General features: G+C 43.9%; 1 protein-coding gene across 1 annotated transcript; it reads right to left on the minus strand.

Moving 5' to 3' along the window:
- mybl2b (v-myb avian myeloblastosis viral oncogene homolog-like 2b) lies at positions 1 to 27953 on the minus strand. Its single transcript, XM_034079104.1, has 16 exons — positions 27739 to 27953; positions 27113 to 27469; positions 26114 to 26210; positions 25927 to 25998; positions 25750 to 25842; positions 25350 to 25570; positions 20404 to 20536; positions 18059 to 18118; positions 10820 to 11011; positions 9598 to 9870; positions 7868 to 8010; positions 6440 to 6539; positions 6245 to 6355; positions 5914 to 6021; positions 3543 to 3674; positions 1 to 900 (listed from the first exon to the last, which is right to left on the minus strand). Exons 2-16 carry the CDS (start codon positions 27130 to 27132, stop codon positions 772 to 774), a joined length of 1884 nt encoding a protein of 627 aa, XP_033934995.1. The 5' UTR covers positions 27133 to 27469; positions 27739 to 27953; the 3' UTR covers positions 1 to 771.
- Positions 27954 to 27979: the final 26 nt, after the last annotated feature.

Below are 27979 nucleotides of genomic sequence, written 5' to 3' on the forward strand. Positions count from 1 at the left end.
AATCGGACATATTGTGTTTTATTAAATTTGTTCACAAAATGCTGTACGATAAAAAACATACAACTCTAAATATTTACAAACAGTGCCAAAAGACATAATACTCTTGCCATCAATGTTGGTACAGCATCCATTATGTTGAAACGACATGAAAACAACAACAACCGTTCTACATATATTAATCCCTTCTAGCATCCCAACAGAGAGCGAGTCACCTCGAGGAACTGCAGTCACTCCGATGTCCTCACTTTGATTTGCTTTGAGATGCTCATCATAAATCTACACACATGCTAAACTGATTTATACAACAAGACAATGTTTACTTAACATTTTTCAACATGAACCCCTCGTCTAATTTCCGAACAAGCCGTCTGCATATCCTCCATATTCAATTTTTTTACAAACAATACTTAAGATACGGAGGCTCCACCCGAGTCTTTGTACTGCTCACGACGTTAAAAAACTGCTCAATCACACACATTATGTAAAAACCATGTCTCCTCAGTGATAGCTAAAACATGGAGCCGTGATTTTCCCACTTTCCATTCATTGTTCTTTTTTAAGCAACGAAATGAAATTCATGACTTGTTTTTTAAAGCCTTCGGTGTCTGTGAGATTAATTATAAAAGCACCATTCTCTCTCAACTTACGGACAGAGCTATATATTATCAGTGTTTTGATTGTTAGGGACAGAAAATTGAGTACACATGACACCATTAAACAGTACAGGGAAAAACAACAGCATCAGGGTGTGCATGTTGGTCTTAAGACGTCTCAGGACAGAATGAGAGCCCGGTTGGTGGAGTGGGATTTTAACGAGCGGAGGCAACATCTCGCTTTCTCCGTCATGAAGAGCTGGTCTTTAGTTTTCCCACAAACCACCGTCTCCCATTCTTTAGACATCTGGAACGAGAGGGGGAGAGCGGTGTTAACATGGCTTCTATTAATAAACACATTCGTTAAAACAGAGGCCTGAACTACGAAGCAGGATGTTCGCTTAGCGGCTAACTTCAGGGTAAACTCGGGGTTTCCGGTCCGACGACGCTGGTTCTCTTTTTAGCGGGCTAGATCTCCATGGTAACTGATGCTGTGCGGCTAACCTGCTCCGGAGTAGGGTTGCCAGAAACTGACAATGATCAAAATCGATTATTCGGCAGCCCTGGCGAATAATAATCGATTATTCGACCGACCCCCCCCCCCCTTTTACCTGCCGCTTTGTTCATCTTTAGTCGCACCACGTGTGAGGGAGAGGGGGGGGGGGGGTCGGTGTGTAGCGTGCTGCACGCAGGCTTCCTCCAAGTTTACAGTAAAACAAACTGGTGGTGTGACCAATGGCCATTTACAATTATTAATACTATTAGCATATATATATTTATATATATTTTTGGTTGAAACTAAGCCAGAAAAAAAAAAAAAAACCGACATAAAAAAAAAAATATATATATATAAATAAAATCGATTTTTAAAAATAATATTCGATTATGGAGACTGTAGCGAATATTCGAATAATCGCTGGCATCCCTACTCCGGACCAGGTTAGGTTGCAGGCTAAGAGCTCAACTCAGTGAAAGCACCGCCTGCTGACCAATCAGAGCTCAGTGTGCGGAGTTTAAAGCGATCAAGTCATATTACAGGAGAAAGGAAATACAGAAAAACTGCCGTCGCAGGAAAGACGGCCGGCAAAAATCACCGACTGTGTGAACGTGAACATTAATAGAATATCACCTCCCATCTTCAGAGCAATCTGACTATTATAACATTAGCGTTAAGAAAGCTTACTTAAATATCGGCCACAACATCAGTACCCGGATCAGAGTACATTAAGTACAGTCCGCGGCATATCACTTCATAATGTATCATATATCTCCTTATCTGAGTCAGCTGAGCCGTATCTGGCCGTGCAGCACTCACAGTGTCACATACTGTATGCAGAAGTATTATTTTAAGCAACACATAAGTTGACGAAACACTCGAGACAAATGTAATTGAAGTCAGATCGTGTTTTAGAGGAGGCAGTGATATCATAAACCTGTTAATGTACGCATTCAAACACTTGTTCTGTTCCAGCTGTGTTCACCTTGCAGGTGCAGCTCTGTGGCTTTGATCCTGATCAAGTGTTCAAGTCATGGATGTTTAAAGTTTAACTTCTTCATGTGTCTAATATTATAGTTGACTTTTCATTCAGGAAGTATGACGCTGCGCTGTCAGTACGCTTCTCCCTGTTTGTGATTGGTCAAATGTTGCTAGCCCCGCCCCTTTTATGTGAACGTGCACATAACTAGATCGGGCAAAACTGGCTTGAGGATTAGGTAAGCCGGGTAAATCAAACATATCCAGGTTATGTTGAACCGGCTTCGTCGTACAGGCCTCTGGTCTCCCAAAAACAAACAACTGTTGTTCCGCTTTCCTTTGCTATTTATTATGCTACATTGCTTTGGTGTGAGTCGCTGAGCTTTGCTGCCAGTCTCTCCAACGACAGCGTCGCATTGCAGCTTGCCGGTTGGCGCTTCTGGAGCGCGACCAACAACCAATCACATCCCGCCCCGGACACACAAGCATGCGGTTTGATTGGCTGGAGCGTGTACTGGCAGATGATTTGATTGGCTGGAGCGTGTACTGGCAGATGATTTGATTGGCTGGCGCTTCCATCGAAAGTTGAACTTTTCTCAACTTGCGAAGCGAGCGACGGAACCACAATGCAGTTCGGCAAAGTGTGACGTCACTCCGTTCAAAGTGAATGGGAAGCGTCTCCGCTGAAGCACGCGACGCTGCCGTGCGGACGGGCCGTAACACCATGGCACTAATAAATAACAATAATAACAATAATAAGTACGTTATTGACCCCAATTTGGGAAATGTTGGCGTTGCAGCAGCATAAAGACATGGCATTGTACATTAGAGAAACTAAAAGACTACACAAACAATCCAAAGTGTAAACATCTCAAATAGAAATAAAATAGCATTAAAAAGTACATACACCACAGAATACATTTCCCTTTCTCACTTTTGCTCCAAAACATATTTAAAAATCCCAACAGCAATGTTTTTCCCCAGAAACCAGATTACACGAAGAACCATGCCGATGCCTTTATTAGAGGCAGGTGGAGCCGTGATGGGACGCAGGTTCCCTTGTCAAAAAGCAGAGGTCTGATTGTTAGAAAGAGAGGAAGTAAAACATGGACCTCCTGACTAATGTGTTAACTGGCAGCCGTTTGATTTACGTTGTTGGTTTCATTGTTAAAGGCACGGAGAGGAAAAAGATAGGTCTTTAATTTACTTTTAAAAATTCCAATTGAAGTTGCCTTTCTAAGATCAAATGTGATTTCTTGTAATGCACTCTTGGTCCTTCTAAAAGCGAAACACTGGAGGATCTGAGTGTCCTTGCTGGTTGATAACACGAGAGACAGCCACTTAAATATGCTGGGGCAAGGTTAAGTAAATCCTTAATCATTAAAAGCTCTTTAAAATCAATTCTGAAAGAAGACTAACAGATATCATTCCGTCACTTTTTCGTGGACAGTCATTTCATGAAACCAGTCACTTACTGGAGCTGGAGGCGCGTTGCTGGGGAATATGTCGCTGTCGCTGGGTCCCATCAAGAAGCCCTGATCCAAAATGCTGTCATGCTGCTTGCTGCAGAACGACGAGGAGCTGAGAGAAACTATCATGGGTTCTTCCTGTGGGCGGGAGAGGAGGAAAAGAATTAGGTTGAGTCAAATCTCCAAACAGGACTCTTAAAGGTCCCCTATTGTACTGTTTCTCATCAATATATCACAGGTCTCAGATATACACAGAGCCTGTCTCTGATTGGCTGAAACAGATTATCGCAGCATTACCCATAATCCCCTCTGTTTCAGCCCTGTTTCAAACGTGCTGATTCTCTGGGTGTTTCTCAATGTCGAGTAAAGCTGCTCCAGAGCCACTATTTCAAGCATGCTACGTCATCGAGTGCCGCTGAAGGACTGTTCCAATGTCCAGCATACTTGGAATTCTACCGAGCCCGGCGTACTTCGTTTGGAGAGATTTCGAGGCTGCACATGAGTAGACTCCGGTCTTAAAATCCCCACAATGCTTTGCGCACGGACCAAATTCCCCAAATCTGTGGCGGAAAATGTAAGGCGGGCCTCTCATATGACGCACACCTGCTCACCTGTTCCACTCTTCGTTTTCCAAAATGCCAGGAAGTATTCTTGCCTCGCTTCTGAAGCAAGAGGCTCGGTAGACATGTGCTACCAAGCAAGCGTACTCGACATTGAGAAACACCCCATGTCTGTTACTTTAGATGAAAGTAAGGAGCCACTCCCCACGCCCCTCTGAGAGTGGTTAAAAAGAACTCAATAGCCGCGTTCACACCAAGTGCTTCGCCGTACTTTGTCCCGCCGTACTCTTTAGTTCCTGGAACTGTCCTAGCAGATCGCCTTCACACTGGAATAAGTCCCTGAGGGAGGATTACGCAAATGAAGCCGCTGACGTCACTTCTTCTTCTTCTTCTGCTTTGGGTTTACTGGCAGGCCGCAAACAACTTCACGGCGTATACTGCCAACCGACTCCGGGTAAATCGGCAGAAGCGCCAACACCTCCTCATCTCCACCGCTTTTTTTTTGTGTTTCCATAAATTAGTCTCTCTGCGTTGGTGCGCTGGGCTAATGCTAATGCTAATAATGCTAATGCTAATAATGCTAATGCGAGAAAATAAAATGGCGGCTTCACAAAACTTTTCAGAGTTTTATGGGCCGTGGTTTGCAATCCGCCCAGCCAATCAGAACTTGGAACCTTTTCCTCCCCAGGAAAGCACCTGCTCTCTAGCAGGGACTGAAAAGGGGGTGAAACGGTTCCAATTTCTGATTGGCTGGGCGGACACATATTGAAGTAGAAGAGACATGGAGAAGAGGGGACACATGTTGATGTAGAAGAGACATGAAGAAGAGGGGACACATGTTGATGTAGAAGAGACATGAAGAAGAGGGGACACATGTTGATGTAGAAGAGACATGAAGAAGAGGGGACACATGTTGATGTAGAAGAGACATGAAGAAGAGGGGACACATGTTGATGTAGAAGAGACATGAAGAAGAGGGGACACATGTTGATGTAGAAGAGACGTGAAGAAGAGGGGACACATGTTGATGTAGAAGAGACATGGAGAAGAGGGGACACATGTTGATGTAGAAGAGACATGAAGAAGAGGGGACACATGTTGATGTAGAAGAGACATGAAGAAGAGGGGACACATGTTGATGTAGAAGAGACATGAAGAAGAGGGGACACATGTTGATGTAGAAGAGACATGAAGAAGAGGGGACACATGTTGATGTAGAAGAGACATGAAGAAGAGGGGACACATGTTGATGTAGAAGAGACATGAAGAAGAGGGGACACATGTTGATGTAGAAGAGACATGGAGAAGAGGGGACACATGTTGATGTAGAAGAGACATGAAGAAGAGGGGACACATGTTGATGTAGAAGAGACATGAAGAAGAGGGGACACATGTTGATGTAGAAGAGACATGAAGAAGAGGGGACACATGTTGATGTAGAAGAGACATGAAGAAGAGGGGACACATGTTGATGTAGAAGAGACATGAAGAAGAGGGGACACATGGTGATGTAGAAGAGACATGAAGAAGAGGGGACACATGTTGATGTAGAAGAGACATGAAGAAGAGGGGACACATGTTGATGTAGAAGAGACATGAAGAAGAGGGGACACATGTTGATGTAGAAGAGACATGAAGAAGAGGGGACACATGTTGATGTAGAAGAGACATGAAGAAGAGGGGACACATGTTGATGTAGAAGAGACATGAAGAAGAGGGGACACATGTTGATGTAGAAGAGACATGAAGAAGAGGGGACACATGTTGATGTAGAAGAGACATGAAGAAGAGGGGACACATGTTGATGTAGAAGAGACCTTGATGTTGTGCCTGGCTTCCAGTTTGATGGCCTTTCGTTTGGACACATGGCAGTCGACCACATCGAGAGCGAGGGATTTCCTCACCTTCTTCATAGGAGCCCGATGCTGGAAGGAAACGAACATCTGTGTTAATAACTTCAACAATATAAGGATGCTCGTGCAACAGATACGAGTTGTTAGGATACGAGTTGTGCGACTCATTCTGACACGGCTATAAACCGACCGGACTTCGGGTCGTACCGTTGGAATACGTTTCTCATCTGATCTAGTAGAACTATGCATAAATGCTTCGGTACACGGGTCAAAGTACTCAAGCAGATTTAGCTACCATTGTTTTGCGCCTTTGCTCAGGAGGAGTGGATCTGGAGGACGCGAAGTCGACCCCAGCGTCTCTCAGGATCACTTCGTTGATGTCGTCTTCCAGGTTGGGAGTCTGAGGCTGAGACGGCAGAAAGACGGAGTTAATGATAAACCCATGAAAGGCGACCTGGATGGTTCGTCCCTCTCGGTCCCAGACGCTCACCAGAGGCTGCAGAGGCCCGTATTTCTCCATGGCGTTTTTGAACGGCGTCGGAGTTCGCGGGGTCGTATACAGATCCAGCTTGTGGTTGGGCGTCACAAATCTACAGGGAAACAAGACGTCAACACAGAATTCAGAGCCAGTCTTTAATGCGATTCCTCTTTCAAATCTTACGAGGCATACATTTCAATAAAAACAGTCACTTCAATTTCTTTGAGAATTAGTGCCAGACGATGACAGTCTCAAAGTTATTGAAGTGACTGTTTTTTTGTATATCTTGATTGTTGTGCTTTTATTTAGGTGACATGTGTGCATATGTATAAATGTGTCTGTTGATTGTGTATATATAGGATATACACATTTTCACCTTTTTTCTGGCCCGACAAAATCGTGGTTCTATCGGGGCCAACAAGCGGGCTGAGTATGCTAAACTAGTGAGAAGAGAATCTCTACAACTACAACAAGATGAACATATTTGTGATTTAATTGTAATACACGTTTCAAAATGATGAAGTAACAACACACTGATACCGGTTAGTAAAAACCATGAATTGATGCTTTGACGAGTCTGCAGACAGACGGCAGAGAAACACCTTTTAAAATGCGTGTTTTCTGAATGGAGATCGGCTAAGCTAACGCTATATATGCTCCGACCGTCCACACTCACAACAACGGCCTACAGACATAAATAAACAAGCGACTGTACTCGCCATGACACAGGCGGTCTGTGGTTTGTACTGGTTTAACTTTTGTCTAGGAGGCGTGTGGCGCAGTGGGTTGTGCGTTGGTGTTCGGATCAGGGGATCACAGGTTCAAACCCCACCGCAGTCAGCATGTCGGTGTGTCCCTGAGACACTTCACCCCAAAGTGCTCCTGTGGGGATTGCCCACAGTATTGAGTTTGTAAGTCGCTTTGGATAAAAGCGTCTAACAAGTGACGTGAAATGAAAAATAAAAAAAAAGTTTCTGAACAGATATGAGGAGCTGTGAGCTCTGAGGGCTAATGTTGGTTTTGTGTTTCGCATTGAAGATGACGCCACGGCTCTGCCGACACTGCGTTACTATAGTTACTGCCCCAGCTACTAAACTGTCATGGAGACGCAGCATAAAGTGAGCCTGGCCTAACGAGGCCTAGCCATACCGAGCGAGGCCGTGTAGTGGAAATGCGCCATAAGTGCGGCAAAGTACTTGGTGTGAAAGGGGCTGTTGGAGGTGTAGAATTCTCGGATATAACTATGTTGCAGCCTGTGTGTGTAATATGTGAAAACACAACAGAGTGGAGAAAGACATTTCAGCGCTCTTGTTTAATACTGGACCAATTGCATGGGAAAATAGGGTCCAGCTTAAAATAAATAAGATTTCTCTGGAACTAAACCATGTATTGCCTGAAACGGCAGCTTTTGTAACCCCTTGCTGGTTAGAGAGCACTCACACTGAGTTCTCCTTCTGGGTGAGGGGGGTCTTGTCTCTCTGCAGAGGGGTGGAGACGAGGGGTCTCTGGCTGCACACGGGCGTGGATGTGAGCGACGGGTTCTCCAGGTCGTGAGAGTCCTGCTTGGTCCACATGTTGAGGAACTGGAACCACACGGGATAGCGATTAACGGACCGGCTCATGAGTGTTTAGGGAACTCTAATTCCCTTAAGAGAGACTGATCAATGATTCATGGCCAACGTTTGTTATATTTGATGAAGTAATAAAGAAAGTCTACATACAATTGAAATCGATCTGAAATGCAAGAACAGAGAACTTCGCATTATAGAGTAGAGAAAACATCCAACTGGTCCCACTCATCAGTTCTCTAAACATCCCCACCATTAAACCCCCCGTCCCCCTGTCCTTAACCCCGTGCCCTTCCTGAAATGTAAATCCTAAACATGTTTCTGTTAAACACATATAGGACTAAAATACCATTTAAACGAATTAAAGGTCAATCAGAGCATAACAAGTATGGCGCCGTGTCTTTTGCTCCGACCTGTTTGCAACTCACAAATTATGTATCACTTGTTTATAGACTCTCATTTGGTCTGAGGACAGAGGGTCTGAGGACAGAGGGTCTGAGGACAGAGGGTCTGAGGACAGAGGGTCTAAGGACTGAAGGTCTGAGGACAGAGGGTCTAAGGACAGAGGGTCTGAGGACAGAAGGTCTAAGGACAGAGGGTCTAAGGACAGAGGGTCTGAGGACAGAGGGTCTAAGGACTGAAGGTCTGAGGACAGAGGGTCTAAGGACAGAGGGTCTGAGGACAGAAGGTCTAAGGACAGAGGGTCTAAAGACAGAGGGTCTGAGGACAGAGGGTCTGAGGACAGAGGGTCTAAGGACAGAGTGTCTAAGGACAGAGGGTCTGAGGACAGAGTGTCTAAGGACAGAGGGTCTGAGGACAGAGGGTCTAAGGACAGAGGGTCTGAGGACAGAGGGTCTAAGGACAGAGGGTCTGAGGACAGAGTGTCTAAGGACAGAGGGTCTAAGGACAGAGGGTCTAAGGACAGAAGGTCTAAGGACAGAGGGTCTAAGGACAGAGGGTCTAAGGACAGAGGGTCTGAGGACAGAAAGTCTAAGGACAGAGGGTCTGAGGACAGAGGGTCTGAGGACAGAGGGTCTGAGGACAGAGGGTCTGAGGACAGAGGGTCTAAGGACAGAGGGTCTGAGGACAGAAAGTCTAAGGACAGAGGGTCTGAGGACAGAGGGTCTGAGGACAGAGGGTCTGAGGACAGAGGGTCTGAGGACAGAGGGTCTAAGGACAGAGGGTCTGAGGACAGAAAGTCTAAGGACAGAGGGTCTGAGGACAGAAGGTCTAAGGACAGAGGGTCTAAAGACAGAGGGTCTGAGGACAGAGGGTCTGAGGACAGAGGGTCTGAGGACAGAGTGTCTGAGGACAGAGGGTCTGAGGACAGAGGGTGTCATATTGTCATACTGATATTCTGTACAAACTGTGAAGGCTATATAAATAAACATTGATTGATTGGTGCACTATTGTATTTATTTGCACCATTGTATCCGTGTTATCGTGTAGCACTAACGGAGGAGCCGTGACCTCAGTAGCCGTGTACACGTGACAATAAAAGCCTTGAACCTTGAAATAAAACATAATCTATACGATTTGATTAAATGAAACTTTGACACGGCAATAAGCGGAACGTTTCTTCCAGCGGGTCCCAGGCCTCACCTGAGAGGGAGAGAAGGCCAGGATTTTGACCGGAGTGCTTTTGGGAGTCATGGAGTTGTTCCCGTCGGGGGACAAGGCGATGCGTCTGCGGCTCCTGTGGGTCAGGATGGAGGGCGGGGTCACCCCCCCCGGAGAGATGGGGATCAGCTCCCCTTTGCCGTTCTTACTCAGCTCCTGCAAGGCGCTGGCCTCCAGGCGAAACTGGTGCCGCTCGGGACTCGGACTGTCCACCGGGAGGTCGAAGGCTTCCAGGTTACACCAGCCGTCGATATCCTGAGAGAAGAGCGGACATTTCTACACGATAGTTTGACTTCTATTCGTCCTCACAGAGCTATCGAGTGCTGCAGGGGTGATGCGTCTTTGTAGGCCGACCAGGCAGGAAGCTGCATGGGTTCCCTCGACAGAAAGCAACGGGATTTCTCCACAGGATTTTGGAAAATAGCTCGAAATAAGATCTGCGGCGAACGAACCTGTTTGATAAAAGCACGTTTTGTTCAGCCGGATAATCTCCACATGTCTACTTTTATAACTTTCTAATCATAAATCTAACGGCCAGAAGCAAAATGCTAACGTGATGCTATAAAGGAGCTACAGGCGAGTCCAGCAGCACGACTTCAACGTCACGCCGACTTCAGATCCATATTCACACAGATTCTAAAGGCTTCAAGTTGAAGCGTTTTAACACTCTGCAGGAGGCAGGGACTTGCTTTCAAGCAGAACAGAAACTATCTCAGAGGAGTGTTTACGTGTTCGCCGTAATGACGTACAACGGCCTCCACGACTTCTGGAGTCCTATTCAGCCACTTGGTAACAACCATCGTTTCTCAGACACGTCAACTCTTCAGAAATCACCAGCTGATGGATTTAATGTCGTCGAACAAAACGTGATCCGTCTCTTCAACGTGTCTCAACCACAGACCTTATTTCAGCCAGTTTCCTAAATCCTACGGAGAGATCCCATTGGCTCTGAGACGAGGGAACAGGAAGTGGTGTACTATGTAGTGCACTATTCAAATAGCAGGAAGGGCAATATTTGGTAAAGGTTGGATATGTGTTCAAATGTAATTTTCTGAGCTGCGTAGAAATCTCAGCCGACAGGAAGATGGGACATTTGAGTAGTGATGCATTGACAATTTGGTAAGAAATAACACATTTTGATTATTTTAAAAACACAATATTAGAGGGACAAAATCATATGTGGTTTGTCCTTTTGGAAACTCACCCCGTCCACCATGTCCAGCACCTCCTTCAGAACGGGTCCGGTGGGAGACAGGAAGCCGGAGCTGTCCACCACCCAGCTGGTGCTGATCTCTCCTGGACTCTGAGCTTCACTCTTAGGACTCAGACTCGGAGACGACGGAGAAATCGCTGGTCCTGCTGCTGTGGAGACGACTTTAACGCAGACGGGCGTTTCCTGCAATAAAAGGTAAACGTCTGTTCTTAGAGGGACATTGAGACATGACAGTCGTCTAAGACAGACTTTGGATAAAAGCGGGTTGATGTAATGTATTTGTATGCCAGGATATCCCAACAGTGCTTCATTCAAAATTGTATTTTAACACATATATAGCCGTTAACTTCATTCGAAATGAAATGCTGCACTCGTCCATATTGCTATTTGGATTAATTGTGCTGCTCTATTGGGATACATTTAAGAAAACTGATGGTAAAGATCTGTGTGTGAACGTTTTTTAAATGTATGCAAGTTGCTTTGGATACAAGCGTCTAACAAGTGACATTGAGACATGACAACAGTAGTCTAACGGCCGTCCACACAGCGTGTCTGAAACTCAACCAACAACCAATCGCATGAATCTCCCGCCCCGGACACACAAGCAGCGGTTTGATTGGCTAGAGCTTGTACTGGCATATGATTAGATTGGCTGACGCTTCTGCCGAGGCGTCAAAAGTTGAACATTGCTCAACTTTTGCAGCGAGCCACGCCAGCTACGCTCCACGTCGCTTCCCACGATGCATTTCGGCTAAAAGTGACGTCACCCCATTCAAAGTGAATGGTGAAGCGTCAACGCACGCCGCTGTGTGGACGGGCCGTAAGACAGACAGTCTAACCACCCATCCTTCTATTTAAAGGTCACCCATCATGCCATTTGTAGGCAATAGCACAAGTCTCAGATATATAAAAATATATTAAAAACATGTCTATGAAGTGTTTTGCTCAAAATACCAAACAGATCATTCTAGCCATGCCTCATATCCCTCTATTTCACTTCCTGTTTCAAAAGCGCTGATTCGGGGATAAAGCTTTAGGAGGGGTCTGAGCTCATGCGGGACCCGGCAGCTACCGTCTAAACTAAATGCTGCCGTGATGAAACACCATATCATGGATTATCAAGGATCTGAAACAGTCTGGAGCTCAAAGGCTTTCTCTCTTGCCGGTTATACCACAAGGTGAGTTCCTTTTTACTTCCTGCTTCTTCACACACATGCTCTCCAGTACAGGTTAGCTCTGAGTGTTAGCATGCTAATGTAAACACCGACCATATTACGTACAAAACAGTCGGGCATTGTTTCTGATAGCAACCAGGCATGAAAACGGGTCAGGGGTGAAAAAGGTGAGAAGGATATTATCCCTCTAGGGGGGTTTGGGGGCATGCTCCCCCGGAAGAAAATGTTGAATATTCCATATTTTAAAGCATCTGATGCATTTTGAGATGCATTTTTTTGCCAACCTGGGGAGAGCTGGAGAAACTTAACTTCAGCCATGAGTCAAAAATATTATGGCCTCCTTACTAAGTATTATGCAAGACATTTCATGCCAGCCTGTCACTGGGTCTAACATTTACAGTATATGAGGCACAATGTGGTAATGGCTTAATGCAAATGGCTTAATGCATATGCAGATGGTGGACATGCTGTAACCTAACTTGTCTACTCTTTCATCATGACTGACAGCCAATACAATGTTATGTAATTCAGATTTTAATACATTTTATTGGCAAAGATAGCCTAAAACACACAATACAGTGGTTTCCAGCATTATCAAAACATTAAACACTTTACAAGGGACAGTGATATATTACTTTAAATCTGTTAAGGTCAACATAGAAAAGGAACACAATCAATCTGGTTTTGTACAAAATACTGAATGAAAGGGAGAGGAAAGGGATGTCCTTGTGAAACTGTAGTTACAGCTGAAACACTCCCTCCTGAGACTTAAGGACACAGTTCGTAATACTCTCAGAACCAGACCTCATTTGTTCTTCTTTGCCTGGACCACCAGTGTCTCCATGGCCCGCTTTCGCTGTTCTGCCACATGTCTCAGCCTCGCCCTTTTCTCTTCTTCAGCAGTCTGTTTCTTGGCCTGCTGAGCACTGCCAAATGCTTGGGAGCCATACTTGCTCTGTTGCTTTTCTTTCTGATTCATCTTCTGCTGGCGTTTGTATGTGGCTGCTGCAGAGTTGATGTTCTTGCATAGTGTTCTGTCCACCTTCCCGAACTTCACATCCTCCCTTCTGAAGAGCTGCACGGCTGTCTTCCCCCTGGACTGCAGGGTGTACTTGACCGTCTGGATTGCATTAAATGTTGGTACATTCATGTTGCCACTCCTTTGGTCAATTACTTCATTCATCAACCTAAAAGAAGACTCAACCCTTGGTCCGTGAAAGATGGAGGCAACATTTAACCATCGCACTCAGGGAGGGGTACTTATCTGGCTTGTCAAAGACATGACCCCACCACTCAACGATGCTCTCTCCCTCCTTGAAACTGGGGATGGTCAGGTGAACATGTCCTGGTCTGCTGGCAAGAGGTGCCGCAGCATACCACTCAGCCTGCCAAGAAATGGATGAGAATTTGAAATCAGTTTAAGGACATGAGGTAACAAAAATCCCAAAGTACCTGGTAATATGGCAAAAACTTTAAATGTTATTCTTACCTCTTAAACTGGATGGTTGCCTGTGAGTGGCCTCTCAGAAGAGAGTCCAGAGCAGACAGGGCTGTAAGAGTCGGACTGGCCAAGGGGAGCTTCTTCTGGAGGTACACTGCAGTGGTGATGTAGGCTTTCCTGACGTCTGCTAGGAAGGGCACCAACAGCTGACACAAAACACCCAAAACTGACCATTACGTGAACGTGTCAGCCTCCTGTCCCACATAGACCTCCTTGGAGGGCAGCAGCATATGATCCTCCAGGACCATCTCCCTCAGAGCCCTGGGAGACAGCTGTGTAAGGGAAGTAATTAATGGGAGTAATACCTTAAGTGCCTTTCAAAAGACCCCAGGTTGCTTAACAAAAAAGGAAACACTCAACTGATAGCACAAACAGAAAAGATAAGACAGGGATAAAATCAATATACTAATGTAGGCAGAGTGGGTGTGAGGAGGAGTTAATTACCTGAGTAATGTGTTCCTGGCCTTCACGAAGCTAGCCATGAAGGCCAGGAACAGCTCAAGCTGCCGATCATGAAGTTTGTGAACCAATGTCTGGCTAGCCTGTGTATGTAAAACAAATTCTTATGAAATTGATTGATTGCCAACATTGGATGTGCATGCACGTGCAGTCAAGTTGCAGTAATTCCAAGCACAACTAACACCCACCTGGAAAACCATGACATACTCCTTGAGAATAGCCAGCAAACCCATGTCGATGCTGAGCCGTAAGACTGTTGTCGTCTCCTCATGCCACAGCTTCTGACATACCCTCTTTTTTTCTCTCACGGCCTTGTGGAGTCATGCCTGTGAAACACAATACATATTCCTCCTCATCAGGGTTTCCGCTTGGATTTTTTCTCGCCGGTCAAATGTCCGGACAGAATTTATTTTACCGGAGAAATGTGAAACTTACCGGTCATGTTTCAATAAGAATAATAAGAATTGTGTAGCAGAGTTTCCGTTGGCAGTTAATTACCGGACTAGGACCGGATATGCTGATGTTTAAAAGTCAGTTAATGGGGCTCATTTTTATATTGCTTCAGTTTATAATCGTAACAGATCGAAAAATTCAGATTAATTTTTCAATAAATGATTCCAAAACCAACATAATCATTACATTCAAAGAAACTACTAGTAGATGAAGTACATTATTCAAAAGTTTACATTAACTTTGAATAATAACACGGGAGAAACGGATCCTCTTCCTCCCTCTCTCTCTCCCTCTCTCTCTCCTGACAGCCCGTCAGTTTCTCATGCAGCTCGCTTAACAGTGGGCGGGGCTTCAGGTGATTATGCAGCAGCTGATCTGATCTCTCTCTCGCTCCGGTTACACTTCACTCGTGTGTATGTCCATATCGATCAGATCCAGCTCTCCTGATCGGCCTTTATAGAGAGCAACGATCAAACTATTAAGGGTGAATATCGGCCGATAATGACCGGCGGCCGATCGATCGGAGCATCGGACATTTTGACTGGCAGGTTTGAATTTACCGGTTTTTATTAAATGTTACCAGCTAAAAACCGGTAATTACCGGCTAACGGAAACCCTGCTCCTCATTAGTAACTTCAAAACAAGTATAAGTGCTAATTATTATAAGGGATGGAACATCAAGTCTCATCACCTTTCCTGTTGAGTTCCTCCTGAACCACCTTGATACGGGCTCGTCCCGCCTGGTTGACGTGGTACTTGGTGTACATCAGTTCCAAAGGCTCCCTATACAGCTCCTTATCTGCAGTGGAGAGGAAGCCATAATAGAGGACTCTGTACGCAGGCATCATGGCATGGGTTGCCATGCTGGCATCGTATGCAGACAGCCAGCGATGAGGAACAAAGCCCCTCCGTGGGCTGGAGGCGGGGAGATTTAGAATCATAGCTATCTCCTTGAGGTACATCCCCTGACAAAAGACAGAAAAAGATTTTGAAAGAGACACATACATCGACATTCTACACATTCCATAGTTCTACCATAGTACAGAACAGTAGGGTTAGCAGCCGTGGTCTGGACTAGAGCTGCATTTTGTTTACCTGGTCTGGACTCCACCGATGGTCAATCACTGAACAGCTTCTCCAAGTAGCTGTCAAATGGCTCTGAGTACTTCTTTGCCGCATTGTGTATATGATGACGAGTCCCCATCAACATCGAGCAGGTTGCGACAGTATCGGTGCATCCTGATCTCGAGGCCGGTCTTGCTGCCCCTCATCACAGCACACGAGTCCATCAGCACACTCACAAGGTTATTCCACGGGATGTTGTTTTTCTCACAGAACTCACAGAGCACCTTCTCTAAAGAAGCAGCATTCACCTTCACGATCTCCAAGGACCCCAAATGCTCCACTGTCACCTTCCTCAAGTCTGCATGATAGTAGCAAACGAGCATGGAGAGGATCTTCAACATAAAAAGGTTTATTAGCCATGCAACATTCTACAGGGCATACACTGAAGCAAAAACAGAAGGACTTCGCTTAATATGAGACCAACCTTTTTGTTGGAGGTACTCTCGTCTAAATTTAACGAAAAGGGAAATATCTTCATGTTTGAAAAGATCCTCTCAGAGTCGGTCCGCCCTACACAAAGTTGGACAGATTTGTCACATCACATGCATAGTCTAATTGGTACAATATAAATCAGACAACAGGTACTTCTGGCAACATAGCAGTATATATAGCAACATGGTAGTTTAAGGAACGTGTTTTATGTGTGCAGTTCACTCAAATGGAAATTAAAACACTGAAATAGTAGGTAAGAAAGAAAATGTAAATACCTAGACCACGGATCATCTTGTATGAAGCTGCCGTCCGCGACAGCTTCATACCCTGCAAAGCTGGTTCATCCAAGGAAAGGGTCTGGGCAAGCTCAACAATTACAGGGGCCTTAGAAAACGGGATGGAAAGCTCCGCCAAGGTTCCAAGGACCATTGCCATGTAAAGCTAGTGTATTCCATGTTTAGGTGATGATGCTGCCAGTGACCGGAGCTGATTGTGAATAATAATAATACTACATTATTATTATCGTTATAATAAAAATAACAATCTCAAAGTGCTAGTGTACTCCGTCTATGCTGCCTGTGCTGACTAACAGGCCTACACCACCTACCTCTGCTATGCGGTTTATAACTGGTACGGGCATCTTTCCCTGGCACTGCTGCCTGATTGTTTCTGACCCCTGGTTGGCTTGACTCTGGCTGATGGATTCACCCTGTCTGATGCTGGAAGGAAGCTGCTGGCAACGCTATGAGTGGAAGCTATCATCGGCACCTTCTTCTTGTGAACTTCCGCCTGGCAGTGAGCCTGCAGGGCATGGCGGCCTTTGTTAGCATCATTGATCTCTTTGTGGCAGAGAATGCATCTGGCGAATCCCTGCCTGTTGATTTTGATGAATACTTCTCCGAGATGAAAGGACACCTCTTGCTCTTTTACTGAGACCTTGCCTTCCAGCTTTAGCCACGACCAGTTCCAGCTGTATTTCAATCCAGCATCCAGCTGTTTAACAATGGCTGAATCCTTCTCCCCTAACACACTCATTCTGCAAAAATAATGTTTGTATTAGTGTTAGCACTAACTTCTAGTTTAGCTTATTGATAGAACGGTGGAGCACTTTACCCTTCAGCCTCGTCAGTCCCCTCACCTCAAAATCATCAACACGTCCTGGAAAAACGAGTTGTAGAGATTTTAGAAAGTAGCACTAACCAGTTTTTCTTTTTTGTGATTTACCGTAAGCTATACAAGCTAGCATCTAACTTTAGTAACGATATCTAGCTAATGTTTGGCTAACGGTAGCTAATCATTTTCCACCGGAGCTTTATTGCTAGCTGTCTAACGTTGCGTTCTCTCCTGCTGTGTGCAATGACTTAATTCATCAAGCTGTAGCTAACGTTAGCTAAGCCTATGTCAACAGAGCTCCTGGGTAACTTAGATATACCAGAAAATATTAAAATGATTGAAACCATCACTCACCAACTTCAGTCAGGTAAATCGCCGAGGCCAGGCGTGCTTTCAGCTTCTGATGGTGGTCTGGATCCCGCTCTGGTCAGCACGAGCGACGCGAACTGCTTGTAAACCAATGATCAGGTCCCTTTTGGCACGCGCACCTGTTCGCAGTTCACCGAATCTCTGGGGCTGGTTCAGAGCCCGCAACGGTACGCACCGTGGAAGACGAGACCCAATCACTGCCGCCGGGAGACTCTCTCAGCGGCAGTGATTGGGTCTCGTCTTCCACTCGTCACCCAACGGTGCGTACCATTACGGCCTCTGAACCTACCCCCCCCCCTTAAATATGTTCTCATCGAATCTACACGATTCACGTAGGTCATCTATTTTGGTTTCAAAACGTCGAATTTCGCCGAAAGGTGAGTGATTTTCATGCCTGAGCAACGTTTCTGATATTCATTTCAGATATTACGTCACATCGGACGCAAATCTGGATCAGCTCCAGGATTTTATTTTCTGACGCTGCGTGAGTTCCCCGACGCACCGGGGACACATCTTTATGTATACAAGACGTCAAAAAGTGCATTTTGCATGATGGGTCCACTTTGAATAACAATATTTTCAAATAGATTTTAGTTTGCTTACTGAAGGCTGCGTTCTCTGCTCAGACTCCTTTTCTGGACCGTCTTGGGAACAACCGAGCACCTGTGTGATAAGAACGATAATTAGAAATACTTTCAAAGCACCATCCTTATGCTTGGCATGTCTACTCAATGTGTTTAAGCACTAGGGATGTAACGATACCAAAAACTCACGGTACGATAATATCGCGATAAAAAGTCCACGGTACGATATTTATCGCGATATTGAAAAATTACTTCAATTTCTTTTCTTTATTAAATAATAAATCGGATTTGAACAGCATTTTAGTAGGATAGTAGTATTTTAAAGTGTCAACAATATAATAATCAGACCCTGCAATAGAATAAATCAAGTTTCACTTTAGTTGTTCAAGTAACTCAACTCTAACTCACTCACTCAGCGTCATCAAGGTTATCTTTCAGACTGCCTCCGCCACTGACAGCCGACACACACACACGCACACACCACACATTTCCTGCTCTCTTCCGTCAAATGAACTATGCAATTTCTTATTTATTTTACGTTTGTTTAATTATGGGGAATAATTATGTTAAGAGGTGGTTAACCTGTTTATGTTTGGGTCGGATTCTTTTGTTGAAATGTGGTTTTGAGTCGATTGTGTCACCTGTTGACGGTGAGCCTGTGGGAGGGGCTATGGGGTCAAAAGGGCCGGTGTTGGTTCCTTGGACTCTAGAGGCTTCTCAATACTCAAATTTCCCCTCCTCGACTCCTCGATCCTCCGGTAGTGACCCGGAAATGAATTTCAGCGCGCCATTTTGAAGGACGTCTCATTTCTCTAAATGCACACCGAGGACCGAGGATCGAGCGTCGAGGAGGCTCCCTGGAGGAGCTCTAACCGAGGATACACTGATGGTTCCTCCACGGCTCCTCCGCGGATGCATTTCCGGGAACGGTGGAGGCGTGACGCACGGCCGGACTTATCTCTGCCAATGACAGCTCTGCATGCATCCCCTGGATATTATTTTAGAAACTGCTCTCATCGCAACACGATGTTTACAGTGAGAACAGCTGTGAGGCCCGTGCAGAAAGCAGAGCAGTGTGTATAATATGTACCACTCAGTATAACAGGCCTACTCTCTTTATTTGCTTTAGTTTAGTAGATATCTACAAACAAAGAGTCGATATTTTTCTAAAACCATTTAGTGCTTCACATAATAAAATACACAACGGCTGTAGCCTGATTATGCGTTAGGAGCTGTACGTGTGTGTGGTACAGTATGTCGGTGTGTGTTGTACAGTGCGCAGATGCGGCGGACAGACATGTCTCAGTTGGTTTGGTGTCCTCTGCTTACTTTTAATACTTGCAAATACAACTTTTGGCCTGTCATTTCAATTCCCCATTTCAGCGACCAGAGAGAGGGGGGGATATATCCAGTCTCTGATTGTGTTACGTTATTATGAGAGTGCTCTCATACTTTAAATTGCATATATTTATATAAATATATTTGTGTGTGTGTGTCCGCATCTGTAGCCTGTTATTGTCTCATTATACCGCACTCTCAATGAATTCAAATAAAATATGTGGGGGAACAATGTTCAGCTGATCTAACAGAGATTATAAAATATGACAAAACACTCCAGCTGATGCAGCTGTTGCCACGTAATAATGAACGGACGTCGCTTTAATATGACCGCTCAGAGGAGAGGAGTTCTCATTTCTTTAAACGTCTGCTGCTTCCCCTCCTCTCTCCTCGGTTCCCCTCCTCGGTCCTCCGCTCGCATCTCCTGTGGGCGGGACTAAGTCTCGAGGAGGGGAGTCGAGGAGGGGAGTCGAGGAGGGGAAATTTAAGAATTGAGAAGCCTCTAGAGTGTCACTCTGAAGAATGTTGCAGAGAAGGCAACAGCCAGAACACATTTACTCTGAATGATGGACGGCCTGTTTTTGTCTTTTATCTCGTTTGTTTAAGGTACGCTGGTTCGTATATTTTTTGTTGCCGATATAAATAAAGTTTTTTTAGAGCTTAAACAACCGATGTATCGAAGCCATGTATCGAATGGACGAATTGAACCCCGTCACATTGATGTTATCATTTCCAAAAAGCACGACCCCTTTTCATCTTCCCTGCCTCGTGGGGTTAAAAAACAACATTATCAATTTGTTTAAAAAACGTTCCTGATTGCTGCACTAAAGCAAACAGCGCTGTGGCAAAAACTAAAGACGACTTTTTACATTTTAATAAGAGACACAACATCATAAAATAAGACGACATATATCCAAAGACTCGTGGAAAATCTCAATTAAAGCTAGAAAGTAAAACAGAAGAGAGATTTGGTTCAGCTTTAACGTGCCCCCTCTTAGAGGAGCACATAACGGAGACATCGCCCACCTGTTCGTCTTTATTCACGCGGGCTAAAAGCTCTTCAAGCTCGTTCGGACCGAACACCTCTCCGGCGTAGAAACCCATCTCCAGTTTGCGTTTGATGGTGGAGTTCCAGTGGTTCTTCACTGCGTTGTCCGTTCTGTGGAAATAAACATTGCAACATGAGCCACTTTGGTAAAATAAGATACAATAAACACAGCAGCACAATAACAATACAACCGTACACTAGCCAATCCAATAACCACAAGACACATAGACGGTCACATCATTATTATTAACAGTATTTAGAAAATGCCTCAATATTTAAGAGACAACCCCAAATCCAACTCTTTATTCCTCTCAAAGACGTGTTTTTATATATAAGTGATGTGTGTCGTGAACTCTACACCCTGTGTGTTTTGGTTTAGCGACTTTTATTACAGTCACAAGACCAGAGGTGGGAATTAGTGGAGTACAAATACTTCGTTACTGTACTTAAATACATGTTTCTGGTATCAGTACTTTACTCCACTACTTATTTTTCTGACGACTTTTTACTTTGACTTCTTACATGTTGAACACAAATACCTGTACTTTCTACTTCTTACATGTTGAACACAAATACCTGTACTTTCTACTTCTTACATGTTGAACACAAATACCTGTACTTTCTACTTCTTACATGTTGAACACAAATACCTGTACTTTCTACTTCTTACATGTTGAACTCAAATACCTGTACTTTCTACTTCTTACATGTTGAACACAAATACCTGTACTTTCTACTTCTTACATGTTGAACTCAAATACCTGTACTTTCTACTTCTTACATGTTGAACACAAATACCTGTACTTTCTACTTCTTACATGTTGAACTCAAATACCTGTACTTTCTACTTCTTACATGTTGAACTCAAATACCTGTACTTTCTACTTCTTACGTGTTGAACACAAATACCTGTACTTTCTACTTCTTACATGTTGAACTCAAATACCTGTACTTTCTACTTCTTACATGTTGAACTCAAATACCTGTACTTTCTACTTCTTACATGTTGAACTCAAATACCTGTACTTTCTACTTCTTACGTGTTGAACACAAATACCTGTACTTCTACTTCTTACATGTTGAACTCAAATACCTGTACTTTCTACTTCTTACATGTTGAACTCAAATACCTGTACTTTCTACTTCTTACATGTTGAACTCAAATACCTGTACTTTCTACTTCTTACATGTTGAACTCAAATACCTGTACTTTCTACTTCTTACATGTTGAACTCAAATACCTGTACTTTCTACTTCTTACATGTTGAACTCAAATACCTGTACTTTCTACTTCTCTCATGTTGAACTCAAATACCTGTACTTTCTACTTCTTACATGTTGAACTCAAATACCTGTACTTTCTACTTCTTACATGTTGAACTCAAATACCTGTACTTTCTACTTCTCTCATGTTGAACTCAAATACCTGTACTTTCTACTTCTTACATGTTGAACTCAAATACCTGTACTTTCTACTTCTTACATGTTGAACTCAAATACCTGTACTTTCTACTTCTTACATGTTGAACTCAAATACCTGTACTTTCTACTTCTTACATGTTGAACTCAAATACCTGTACTTTCTACTTCTCTCATGTTGAACTCAAATACCTGTACTTTCTACTTCTTACATGTTGAACTCAAATACCTGTACTTTCTACTTCTTACATGTTGAACTCAAATACCTGTACTTTCTACTTCTCTCATGTTGAACTCAAATACCTGTACTTTCTACTTCTCTCATGTTGAACTCAAATACCTGTACTTTCTACTTCTTACATGTTGAACTCAAATACCTGTACTTTCTACTTCTTACATGTTGAACTCAAATACCTGTACTTTCTACTTCTTACATGTTGAACTCAAATACCTGTACTTTCTACTTCTTACATGTTGAACTCAAATACCTGTACTTTCTACTTCTCACATGTTGAACTCAAATACCTGTACTTTCTACTTCTCTCATTTGGCTCGGCAAAAGTTTGTTGTTGTTTTGTGTCAGTTTTACGTCGCCCCCTCCATTCCCATTTTCCATCATTGTTCCACGATGTTTATCATCATGAAATTAATATCTATATATTTTATACTATACTTGCAGCTGCTTACCGTTTTCATACTTTATATATCTTAGCATAATGCTTTCTACTTTTTTCCATCTTAAGGCATTTGCCTTCATCAGATGGAAAGTGTCTTGACCAACAACTTAAGTATTTCTTATAGCTATGCAGGGCATGCAAGCGAGCAAACAAGAACAAACAAGTGAAATGAAGAATAAAATTGAACAATATAATATTGTGGTGGTTCATCTTATAATTCAGTCTAGGAATGCACCAGACAGCAGCTAAGACCGGCACACATCTAAATGTTCTAGGGGGAGGCCCCCCAAACCCTTTGTGCGTCATTTCGTCCGCACGCATTTTTCAGGGCAATCTCTATTGGGCTCAGGGCCATCTGTAAATTTACATTCTCCCTCCACTCTGTTTCTGAAGGGCTGGGCTCCGCTCCCCCCCACACATGAATGCACACACTCACAATGAGAGACAAGAGCGGAGGAAAGGAGGAGGACAACAAAGTGTAAAAAAGTCAAACAAATCTGCATTATTGCCCCGAGCTCTGCTGTCTGCCCGTGAGTGTGTGTCCCATACTTGCCAACCTTGAGACCTCAGAAATCGGGAGCATTTCAAAACCACAGCGGAGGGGGGGGGGTGCTAGTGGATCGGCGGAGCTGTTAGATTAACATTAACATGCTTATTGTACTTCTGAGTGCAATGCCTTGCGGCCTGTAGCACCTTCCTCTTGATGGGGCATGTGTGGGCTGGACCAGGAAAGGAGTGAGCAGAGGGTCGAGTTGTCGATTCCTGTTCTGTGACTATCTAGTTGCGAGCGCTACTAAAGAGACGCGCTACCATGGAAACCAAACAATGGTGTAGCTGTATTAAAGTCCGAGTGGAAACAGTCCTGAATAAATCTGATTTTGTCAGAAATCTGGAGAAATATGCCCCCGGGAGGAAACCGGGAGAGGGCTATGAAAATGGGAGTCTCCTGCGAAAATCGGGAGAGTTGGTAAGTATGCCCCCCCCCCCCCTCAGTTTCAAATTCGTTTATTATGAATTTTTAACCGCAAGCCGTTATCGTCACGGGAGACGGACACACACAGCCTGCCCAGGTGGACGCAAGCGAACGCAACAACGAACGTAGCGTGCGCATTCTAAAACTAGCTCACAGGGGGTGAGCAGGTACGGCGGGTTTGAACTACAGTATTGAATTTGACAGAAAACGTCAATGAAACGCAGAAGAAGAATAGTCTAATGAGTTGGGTGGAAAAAAAGACAGGAGATGTGAGTTGGTTTATTCAGTAAATTAGCTCAGGATAATTGGATGTTCTGTCTACACCTGTTGATGTGAGGCTAATGCAGGATTTGCTAGCTTGATGCTACCGGCATTTAGAAGAAGAAGAAGAAGAAGAAGCTTCAACTTATTGTCATTACGTAGTTCAGGTTCTATGTAACGAAACGGTTTCTCTGCATTCGACCCATCCTAGTGTTAGGAGCAGTGGGCTGCCATCATTACGGCGCCCGGGGAGCCGTGTAGGGAACGGTGCCTTGCTCAGGGACACCTCGGTAGCACTTGGTCTTTCCGGGACTTGAACTGGTGACCTTCCAGTTCCAGGTGTCGACTTCGCCACCACCGCCCATTTAGCGGCAGTGACTCAACAAATTGCCTCTTAAAATGTATCGTCAGCGATGTATGACAAGCAGACTGCTTGTTTAATGTTAGACTCACACCAATAGCTCAATATGATCAGAACACGGTTGCTTTCATGTCAGAGATCAGGTGAGGTGGCGCTGCCTCCAGCAATAGAGGCTGAGGCAGAGAGAAGCAGCAGCAGCCCAGGGTTGCAGCTAGGGAGGTGCGATTCTGGCAAAAATCACTATCACGATTATTTTGGGTCAATAATTGATATCACGATTATTAAAAACGATTATCCATTTACTTTGAAAACATCCATTTATTGAAAAAAATAAGTGAACCGTATGTTTTTAAGAGTTGATTACCCTGAACGTTAAAGTATAATTCAACTGAAAAAAAAAATAATAACATTTTTTTTTTTAATAAAAATAATAATCGTTTTATTTCGATTACGTTGTTTTCGCGATTAAAATACGATTAATTGCACAGCCCTAGTTGCAGCAGTATGTTATATGTTGTAGTCAGGTGATTTAAATGTATCAATGAAAGGAAGAAGTGTAGGCTACACGATAAGAAGGGAATACAGTTTGAATAAAAGATACAGTACAGAGTAACTGTACTACTTTTTTAATGTACAAATACTTTGTTACTGTACGATATCAATAACAATAATCCACAGCTCCTCTCTGCTCCAGAGGATAAAAAAAAAAGTCGGGGTTGGGGGGGGTACCCGAGCAGCACCCTGCCAAGGCAGTAAACCTAGGGGAAACACTGTACTTCTCTCATTTTCCAAACAGCTGGGTCCTTTAGTCTGAATGTGTGTTGGTGCGTGGTCATTATTCTTCAGAGTCACTGCGTGCCTATTGGTTGGAACACGATCCGTGTATCCATCACTTCCTGGTCTTCTCTAAAGAAGAGCGACCAATGGAAACGTTGTCATGTTGCCGTGGAAACATTCATTAGCTAACAATGACATTATTGTTCTATTAATATAAAGGGAGGTCAGGTACTCTTTAAAGCAGCTGCTAGCTATGGGTACTTTTACTGAAGTACACTTCAAAGCCTCTTTACTTTTACTTGAGTAAAGAAGTTTAGTCAGTACTTCTACTTTCACCAGAGTATTTTTAAACACGAGTATCTGTACTTCTACTTGAGTAAAGGATGTGGGTACTTTTGCCATCTGCGCACAAGAGACTAAGCAAAATAAGTGTTTACTGATGTGACGTATATTCACCTCCCAGGGAGCAGCTTGGCGATCTCGGCCCAGCGGTTTCCCAGAAGGCAGTGCGCTTTGTAGATAATTAGATCCTCCTCTGCCGTCCATGATGATTTCTTCACGTTGGGGTTCAGGTGGTTGTGCCAGCGCTCTCTGCACTGCTTCCCCAGTCTGCCCTTCAGGTGCTTGGCTACCGTGGCCCACTGTTTGTTCCCGTACAGGTTCACAAGCTCGATAACCTGAGGGGTGCGAATGTCAAGAACATTGTGAATTTAGGTAGGAGGTGCCGGCTTCAAATGGGCCACGCGGGTTTTCTGCCGCCTCTTTCCGTACTCGACTCGGTGTCATCTGTTATGTTTGAGAATGTTTACATTGTGCAAAAAACAATAGTAACCGTAGCAATGGAACATGGTCGTACCTTCTCGTCTTCCTCTTTGGTCCACGGGCCTTTCACCAACTCTGGATCCAAGACCTTAAACCAGCGGTGCTGACACTGGGGTTCACTGTGGTTCTGAACAGGACAAAGGCAAGCTGTAAAACACTGACTGGGGCCCTGAAGCGTACAGTCAACACAGAACAGGACCATCAGACTCACTGGTATGTAGTTGGCGATGTGTTTCCAATCATTAGTGCCCATCTTCTGAACCAGCGCCTTGAGTTTGTCGTCCTGTAAAACAACAAACATGTTTACACTGCCTGTCCTACAGAGACACCGTTTACTTTCACAGGGTCCGGAGATCTGGAGGCGACGTGTGAAATGTTGGACAAGTCTGGACATTCACCTCCTCCTGGGTCCATTTCACCTTCACTTTCCCACCGTCTCCTCGCTCTGGCACGTCAGAGTCGGTGTCTTGATGCATGGCTTCCTCGCTCTCCTCTCTGAAGAGACACAATGAGTGTTATTTGTGACAATAAAGCTGACAGTAGGAGCAGGAAGTAGCTACTAACCTGCCCTGATGGTGGGGAGACTTGATTATCAGGTTTATTGCTATGGTAAGCCAGGGGTAGTAGAAGTACTCTGATTACTTCTTAAGTAGAAGTAGTACAAAAATATTAGTATTGTTGGGAAATACTGAATGTACTCTTCAAATATCAGCTCACAGGTATTAAGAAATCATTTAAGTGCCAAAATGAAAAGTATGCTCGATGCGAAATGGCCATTTTACGCCCTAGATATTACAAAAATACTTTGTTAAAGTTATTGTTGCATTTATATGGGTTCATCACTTTAATTGTGCACTTGGTAAATGTGTGGTTAATTGGAATTACTTGACTATAGTACTGGATAGCTTAACCAATAATAGTGTATTACAATGTCTGTCGATTTATATTGTATATGAACAATCTAAATAGAGTAAAAATCACAACATTTGCCTACAACATGTAATTAAGTATGAAGTAGCAGGACATACAAACCAAAAATACGAAGTAAAAATAAAAGTAAAATACTTCCAAGTAAACGACATTGTGACATTACAGCTACTGTGGTTAGCTAGCACTTGGCTGTGATCTAGTATGCAAACACTGTTATATAATGTCAGTACAGTATACGATAGATGTATTAGACTTATGTGATTTAACAGGTGGCATTAAATTAAATACTCCACCCTGTTTGCCGGGATTTTCCACGAAAAAGGCGGCATCCGTGAAGGGAGCTCAAAAATGGAAACCTATGTCAACTTAATGTACGTCCTACTGTAATGTCATATTATAACACTAAGTGATACAATTAGTAATCATAGTGCTACTGTTGATCAGGAAAACTAAGATGCACTTCTTACCCGCGCTGCCACCGAGACATTTCCCTCTGTTTTTCTGGTGTTTACGATTTTTCCAGCAGCCGCTTCACGACATGTGCATTAATATTTCCCGATATATCCTCGTATTATTCTACGTGTTTGTTGTCTTTAAGGTGCTTCCAGTGTCGGTGGTTGGAGGCCCGGTACGGAGGTGTTTTGTTGGATGTAGGGTTGTTGCATGTGACCAGCTGGAGGAGAGGAGAGCCCGGGTTTTGAGATCCGCGCTCCTGGATTTCTATCTCCCGCCCTTCTCTATGGTAGAAGCCAGGCGATGACGTAGATGCGCAGTAGAGGCGCGCATAGGTTCGAGCAAGAAGATGGAACGCTTCCGGTGAGGAGCTTCAAAATAAAAGTGTGTCCGCCTTACAACAATACATGACATTATCCTGTCAATATACAAAGAAAACAGTCTATGATGCAAACCTACTTGTATATATATTTTATGAAAATGTTGAACATTTAAATAAGTAATTAAAAGCCACAAGAACACTCGCTTTAGTTGGGAGCTTCAAAATAAAAGTGCGTACAAATATTTAATAAAAGATCAGAAGTGATCACGACTTCTTTAAATCCTGATCTTTCCCTGCCAAATTACATTTATTTCTGACCTGGAAAGCCTTTTAGCTGCAGTCTCTCTCTCTGTGACACCCTGCTGCTCTGATTGTCTCGCATTCCTCCCTCTGAGATGTCTGGCATTTTTTTTAAACTAGAACTTAAACTGATGCATAGCCTGTGGTGAGGTCCAACACTCTGTGAGGAGGAAATAACATGTCTGAGGAGCATGTAGAGTTTATATCAGAGGAAAGAAAGCTGCATTTCTGCTGCACATTGCAGAGGGTCATTGTTAAA

Source organism: Pseudochaenichthys georgianus, unplaced genomic scaffold (genome assembly GCF_902827115.2).
Source record: "Pseudochaenichthys georgianus unplaced genomic scaffold, fPseGeo1.2 scaffold_547_arrow_ctg1, whole genome shotgun sequence".
Lineage (NCBI taxonomy): Eukaryota > Metazoa > Chordata > Actinopteri > Perciformes > Channichthyidae > Pseudochaenichthys > Pseudochaenichthys georgianus.

Coding starts and splice junctions, on each gene's coding strand:
- mybl2b (XM_034079104.1), bottom strand. CDS start 27,132: ATGTCTCGGTGGCAGCGCGG. Junction 25,843..25,926: donor ACATCGCCAACTACATACCA/GTGAGTCTGATG, acceptor TGTCCTGTTCAG/AACCACAGTGAACCCCAGTG. Junction 18,119..20,403: donor GCGTGAATAAAGACGAACAG/GTGGGCGATGTC, acceptor CTTATCACACAG/GTGCTCGGTTGTTCCCAAGA.